Genomic DNA, 8,001 nt, shown 5'->3' with positions numbered 1-8,001 from the left:
TCCTGTGGTATCTATTCCCACACAGGGCTGCCTTGTCTGGCTTCAGTGAGTAAGGATTCACCTACCCTAGCAGACACTTGATAAGACAGGGTGAGGAAATACCCAGCAGGGCCCCACCCTCTCAGAAAACAGATGGGGGATGGAGAGGAAGGGCAGCATTTGATGCGAGTAAATTAATTAATTTTAAAAAACAGACATGTCACAGAAATCGAGAAAGAGCAAGAGACAAGATCCTCCTGTTTCCATCAGTGCCCTGGAGCTAACCCCATTACACAGCTTTCTGCACCCCATTACCTTCTGGAGAGAGCTGGTCTCCCAGGAGTGCTGACACACCTAAGATCACAGGCTCACGGGCCCACAGGAGGGACAGGCTCCAGTCAGAGACAGCAAGACCAACTAACACCAGAGACAACCAGATGGTGAGAGGCAAGCACAAGAACATAAGCAACAGAAACCAAGGCTACTCGGCATCATCAGAACCCAGTTCTCCCATCACAGCAAATCCTGGAAACCCCAACACAGTGGAAAAGCAAGATTTGGATTTAAAAATCACATCTCATGATGATTATAGAGGAATTTTTAAAGGATATAAATAACTCCCTTAAAGAAATATAGAACAACACAGGTAAATAGGTAGAAGCCCTTAAAGAAGAAACACAAAAATCCCTAAAGAATTACATAAAAACACAACCAAATGGGTGAAGGAAATAAACAAAACCATTCAGGATCTAAAAAAGGAAATAGAAACAACAAAGAAATCACAAAGGGAGACAACCCTGGAGATAGATAACCTAGGAAAGAGATAGAAGTCACAAATGCAAGCATTACCAACAGAATGCAAGAGACAGAAGAATCTCAGGTGCAGAAGATAACACAGAAAAAACTATCGCAACACTCAAAGCAAATGCAAAAAGCTCCTAACCCAGAACATCCAGGAATTCCAGGACACAATGAGAAGACCAAACCTAAAGATAATAAGTATGGAAGACAGCAAAAATTCCCACCTAAAAGGACCAGCAAATATCATCAAGAAAATTACAGAAGAAAACTTCCCTAACCTAAAGAAAGACATGCCCATGAACATAAAAGAAGACTACAGAACTCCAAATAGATTTGACCGGAAAAGAAAATTTACCTGTTACATAATAATCAAAACACCAAGTGCACAAAACAAAGAAAGAATATTAAAAGCAGAAAGGGGAAAAGGTCAAGTACCATGTAAAGGGAGACCTATAAGAATTACACCAGACTTCTCAACATAGACTCTAAAAGGCAGAAGATTTAAGGCAGATGTGATACAGACCCTAAGAGAACACAAATGCAATCCCAGGCTACTGTAGCCAGCAAAACTCTCAATTACCATAGATGAACAAACCAAGATATTCCATGAGAAAACCAAACTTATACAATATCTTTCCACAAATCCTACAAAGGATAATAGATGGAAAACTCCAAGGGGGGGGGACTACACCCTAGTAAAAGCAAGAAAATAATCTTAAAACTAACCCAAAAGAAGATAGCCACACAAACATAATTCCATCTCTAACAACAAAGTAACAAAAAGCAGCTATCACTTTTCCTTTAATTTCACTTAACATCAATTGACTCAATTCTGCAATAAAAAGACATAGACTAACAGAATGGATATGTAAACAGGACCCAGCATTTTGCTGCATACAAGAAACATACTCCAGTGACAAAGACAGACACTAGCTCAGAGTAAAAGGCTGGAAAAAAACTTTCCAAGCAAATGGTCCCAAGAAACAAGCTGAAGTACTCATTCTAATATCAAATAAAATTGACTTTCAACCAGAAGTTATCCAAAAAGATAAGGAAAGAAACGTCATACTTTAAAAAAAAAAAAAAAACTCAAACAAAAACTCCCCCTGAGGTTTTTTGTTTGTTTTTTTGTTTTTGTTTTTTGCCAATTAGCTCAGTTAAATTGGGTCGCCATGTACACCAAATTTCCTCAGAAAATAGTACTACCTGAGGACCCACCTATACCACTCCCAGAAAAATGATAAAATATTAACAATAGTGCCTGCATTAATAGAAACTGGGCACATGCCTGCAGTCCCAGGACTTGGGAAGTGAGCCGAGGAAGAAACAAGTTCAAGGTAAGTATGAACTACATCTAGTTCTAGACCAGCCTGGTACACATATCAACAGCGTGTTGGCAGAGGAGAGGGCTTGCATCAACAGGGGAAAGGGAAGCCAGGGTGTGAAGCATCCTGTTTAACTTACATTCTTAACTGTAACAGATGTGTCCCAACCATGGGGACTATGCAAAAAGCTCCAGAGGTGATGTGGTGGCTATTCTTGGTTGTTAACTTGACTATATCTGGAATTAACTCTAAAACCCAAGGGCTTAGCACTCCCATGCAGGTTCTTTTTACTTTCTTTTTTTTTTAATTATTTGAAATAGAAAGGCCCACTTCTAACATGGATCCTTGAGGTGAGAGGATACACTTTTAATTCAGATTTGTTTGTTTGGATGGTGAGTTGTTTGGTTATTTGGTTGGTTGGTTTGGTTTGATTTGATTTGGTTTTTTGCAGACAGCATTTCTCTGTGCAGCTCTGGCTGTCCTGAAACTCCCTCTGTAAAACAGGCTGGCTTCGTACACAGAGATCCACCTGCCTCTGGCTCCCAAGTGGTGGGATTAAAGATATATACCACCAGCAGCCAGCTTAATACAGATCCTTTGAGGTAGGAAGGTCTGCCTTTAATCTGGGCCACACCTTCTGTTGGCTGCCTATATTAAAGGCATGAAAGGAGTTTGCTCTCTTTGCCTGCTTGCTCTCAGTCTCACCAGCAAGTCGTCATTGTTGGATTAGCTAGACCACAGGCTGTAAGCCATCCTAATAGATTCCCTTTATATACATACACATATGCATACATACATACACACACACACACATATATACATTTTATAAATTCTGTCCCTCTGAAGAACCCTCACTAATATAGGTAACGTTGGCCTGTGTACAAGGCTTAGGAAGCCATCACGGAATAAAGAAAGCATGTTTTACTCAGCATGGTCACATGCTGTCCAGTAGAACCCTCTGCTGTGGCAAAACAGAACAGCTGCCACCATGGAAGCTCTCAACCCTCATCACATGGCACCATTAGCCACCTGTGGGGTCTGAGGCCCGTGGAATGTGACAGGACATAAAGGAACCAAGTTGTCATTGTTGTTGTTTGTTTTTGTTTTGTCTCGAGTTTATTTGTAAAAACAGCCTAGGACACTGGTCATCTGCAGTAGTGTGTAGGTGGGTGTCACAGCAGTCTGTCTGTCTTCACTTTGGCAGGAGCCTTCTCTACGGAGCCTTCACAGGGGCCTGGGCACCTTTGGGAGCCTGAGCTGGAGCCGAAGCCTGGGCCTTAGCTGGAGCTTTGACCTCTGCCTTGGTTTGAACCTTGGGCTTTGGTTGGCCGAGCCTACGACCCTTGGCCATGTAGCTTCGAATTCTCTTCCCAAGCTTGGGGTGAGCGATGAAAGCCAGACGGCTGAGTTTGCGGCTGGGGCCCTTTGCCATCTTGGGCTTGATGACCTCAGGCTTCACAAGGACCTTGATGGCCTCTGCGCATGTGCTCACTGCCTTTGCACTGTTGGCCTGCATCTTCTTCAGGCCTTTCTTGTTGTGCTTCTTGGCAAAACGCATGTTCCTCAGGACCTTGGGATCAACCCCCTTAAGAGATTCGTATCTTTGTGACCGGGGTTTCTTGATGCCATTTCTGTGCCATTTGCAGGACTGGTTGTGTGTGGTGTGGTTCTTGGAACTGGCCATGTCTGCATGGTAACCCTTGGCTCCCCCTGAGGTTTTTTTGTTTGTTTTTGGCCAATTAGCTTAGTTAAATTGGGTCGCCATGCACACCTGGTGGCCTCTGCACTAGCAGATTTAAGGAATGAATATTCTTTAAAATGAAAAGCGAAAGTCCCTATCAGTAAATCAATAAGAAAACAACCATAGGTACCAGAACCAGCATTTTGGAAGTATATGCATGTAGAACAAACAGGTGGCAAACACATTTCTACTTTTAACTTTTGTTTTCTTTCATAATATTGGCTTTTTCACTTGTCTGAGACAGGTTCTTAAGCCTCTTACCCACTATGTAGCCAAGAAAGACCTTGAAGTCCTGATTTCCCCCTGCCTCGACAACCCAAATGCTAGGGTTACAGACATGCTGGGAAGGGGCTATTTTCTGAGAGAGCGTGTCCAGATGCCACCACAGTGTCACTTACAATCAGCTCCCGATACTTCTTCTTCAGGGACTGATGCCGCTCTCGCAGCTGATTGGCCATGAGCTTGTACTGGTCTCTCTCTTGCTGGCAGGTGTCCAGCTCCTTGGAGAGGATCAGCAGAGCCTCCTTCTTGCTCTCCAGCTTCCGTTTACACACCAGGTACTGCAGAACAAACGGCCACTGGTTAGAAATGGGGGGACTTCTATACCCACAAGTGCACTGTGCCCCCCACATTCTCTCCTTTTTCACGGTTAGGGATCACACATTACACTTCGGAGAAACCCTAGGCTTGCCTGACACATGGTTCTCGAAAGACAAAACCCATGCCTTGCCTGTCCACAAGTTTCCACAGCCTGGGACAGATACAATAATTCATTTGCAAGTGAGTTCAAAAGTAGAACTAAGCCAGCAAGATGGCTCAGTAGCTTAAAGCACTTGCTATAAAACCCTGCTGACCTGAGTCACCTAAGCCCATAATGCAGTAAGAGAACCAATTCCCAGTGTCCTCCTCTGACATCTACACATATGCTATGGCAGATACACACCATACACATGATACTAATACAGTAGAACTATTTTAATTACATACATACATAATACATTGTGGGTCTCAGACTTATCTAATATGGCATATATATTTAGATAAGATCACATAAGATTTTATTAAAATCTTACAAAGTGATATGCATAATGATATTTAATGAAAAACTTATAAATATTGATAAGAATGATCTCTCCTGAGTAACTTCTTTTCCTCAAGTTTTAAAACTTCTCCTCACGCCCTTCTGTTTTTTACTAAATTCTTGAGAATAAGTCCATAAGCTATTGATCACAAAAGTACCCCCCAAATATTATGAAAATCATTTAATTGAACTATAAATCACTTCACTCGATCATTCCCACCCATAAAACCCAGCAGCCATCTTCCCCTAAAGAAATTCTTCACTGTACTGCAAAACCTCTGATCTGTCCTGATCTGTAAAACCTCTTCTAAGATCAAACACAGACGCTCACCCATCACCAGAGACCGATTTCAGGAGCTAAGTAATTTTGCCATACCAAACTTCTCCCAATAACAGCCAGACCCCTGCCTTCAAGCAATAGTATTTCTGAATCTCTACCTCTCCCTTCTGCCCTGTACCGGAAACGAAACTCAGCCAACAGCCCCCCGTAGTGGCCCGTGTAAGCCCCAAGAAGATGCTACTTTTGCGGGATATATCACACCACCTGGCATTCTTCACATATGTGAAATGTGGCACTAAATACCTTTTGAATTTTCCCCATAAAAGACCAAATTCAGAGCATTCGTGAAAACAATTTATAGTTTCATTATACACCCTGACATGAGCGCTTTGTCATTGTGGACGTTCACACAAAGCAGAGTGAGAACCGGCCTCCCATACCGTCTGAACCAATGCTCTTCATAGACAAAAAGCATTACTCATAGACAGCGCTTGCTGAGAACTGACTTTGTTAAGTTCAATTTCAAATAAATGAAAGGAGGGGAAGAGAGTCTTGAGCATTAGCACATTTTTTTCCTTAAAAAAAAAAAAAAGTAATTGCTTAGTTTCAAAAACAAAGGGGGAAGAAAAGCCATTCTGAGACAGATTTGTGTTCTAAGAGAAGACGCTTCACCTTGGTGGAATTCTATTCCCCACAGTAACAAGATTGGAATCCTGCCTTAAAATGCTGTGGATTTCAAGACTGGCATTGTCTGCAGGACGGCAAAAATGGTTCTGTTGACACAGTGATTTCTCGAGAGTCAGGTCCCCAACAAGTAAATATGGGAGGTGAGAGCCTTAAAACCCTGAAGTGCAGTCTCCTGAGGGAGGCATTGAGATTTCACAGGGGAAAGCATCATTACACACTACTTAACCCATCTGCCCTTCTCTCCTCTTTCCCTGCAGTCAGCAGCCCCTGTTGCCGGGGCTTTAGGTGTGGATGTTGATAAGATTACATTCATGGGATTCATACCTGAGGCCCCAAAGATGCCCAGTGGGGAAGAAAATCTCAACTGTATCAAGATACTCACTGAGTAAGCTTGTATAGAACACCTGCCCCATGAAGGGCTGTGAAGGCTACCTTCAACTGGGAAAGCAGAGACTAGGGCTCCCTGCCCTTGAATGATCCAAAAGAAAAGGCATTTCTCTCCCAGGGCATGGTCCAGGTTAGAAGCCACAAAAGGAAGAAGAACACTCTGGCTTCAGGGTTTATGGAACCTTCGAGAAACCAGACATGGAAGCCTCGATGAACCAAAGTGGCTCTGAGTTTGAGAAGCAGGGTTCTACAGTTTGTCCCTAAGCACATGGGAAAGGTGACAGTTACAAACTCCATCACAAAGAGCTAGGCTCAGAGGCCATCACAGAAGAGGAGGCAGGAGGGGCTGGGAAATGGGGAGGAGCACTGTAGAATACTGAGGTGGCCCCACAATCATCAACTCCCCCCTGCCGAGGTTACCTGCATAGCTCTGGACAGCAAGATCCATCAACGGTCCTGCAGGCAGTACTAACTGGACTTGGTGGTTTATAAAAAAGAAAGCAGGACATGAAGGCATGAAGGGGGGGGAAGAACATGTTGGGGAGGGTCTGGCGGGGGAGGTGACAGAGGACTTGGAGTAGATGGAATTGCATTACAAAATACATATTATATATATACATATATTATATACATACATGTGTATAATATATGGTATATATTTATATATTGTACCATATTATATTTATTATAATATACTGTATATAATATATTGCATATAGCTGGTACAGCAACTGTGGAAATCAGACTGGTGGTTCCTCAGAAAATTAGACATAGTACTACCTGAAGACCCAGCTATTCCACTCCTGGGCATATACCCCAAAGATGCTTCAACACATAACAAAGACACATGATCCACTGTGTTCATAGCAGCCTTATTTATAATAGCTAGGTGCTGGAAAGAACCCAGATGTCCTTCAACAGAAGAAGGAATACAGAAATTGCGGTACATTTACACAAATGTGGTACATTTACAGAAATACTACTTGGCTATTAAAAACAATGACTTCATGAAATTCCTAGGCAAATGGATGGAACTTGAAGCTGTCATCCTGAGTGAGGTAACCTGGTTACAAAAGAACTCACATGGTATGCACTCACTCATACTAGCCCAAAAGCTCAGAATACCCAAGAAACAATTCACAGACCTTATAAAGGTCAAGAAGAAGAAAGACCAGAATGTGGATGTCTCAGTCCTTCTTAGAAGGGAGAACAAAACACTCATGGAAGGAAACACAGGGGCACATAGAGGAGCAGGGATTGGAGAAAAGATCACTCAGAGACTGTGTCACCTGGGGATCCATTCTATATGAAGCCACCAAATTCAAGCACTATTGCTGATGACAAGAAGTGTTTACTGGTAGGAACCAGATATGGATGCCTCCTCAGAGGCTCTGCCAGAGTCATTCAGAAACAGCTGAGGATGCTTGTAGCTAACCATCAGACTGAACATGGGAACCCCAATGAAGGAGCTAGAGAAAGGACTGAAGGAGCTGAAAGGGTCTACAACCCCATGGAAATAACAATATTATCAACCAACCAAATCCTCCAGAACTCCAAGGGACTAAAACACCAACCAATGAGCACACATGGAGAGACCCATGGCTCCAGTTGCATGTGTAGCAGAGGATGTTATCTGGCATCATTATCTGGCATCAATGGGAGAAGAGGCCTTTGGTCCAGTGAAGGTGTGTTTTCCCAGTATAGGATAATGGCAAGGCAC

The 8,001-nt window shown here is 42.9% G+C and overlaps 1 protein-coding gene across 1 annotated transcript in view; it reads right to left on the bottom strand.

Moving 5' to 3' along the window:
• CCDC149 (coiled-coil domain containing 149) overlaps positions 1-8,001 on the bottom strand; it is a 93,902-nt gene that overhangs the window by 59,578 nt on the left and 26,323 nt on the right. Inside the window, exon 2 of the mRNA XM_080933300.1 lies at positions 4,245-4,406. Coding sequence (XP_080789426.1) covers positions 4,245-4,406 — 162 coding nt within the window. The remainder of the gene's footprint in view (positions 1-4,244; positions 4,407-8,001) is intronic.

Source organism: Micromys minutus, assembly GCF_963924665.1.
Source record: "Micromys minutus genome assembly, chromosome: 1".
NCBI lineage: Eukaryota > Metazoa > Chordata > Mammalia > Rodentia > Muridae > Micromys > Micromys minutus.
The sequence above is the reverse complement of the archived record's forward strand: the minus strand, read 5'-3'. Positions and strand labels throughout refer to the sequence as shown.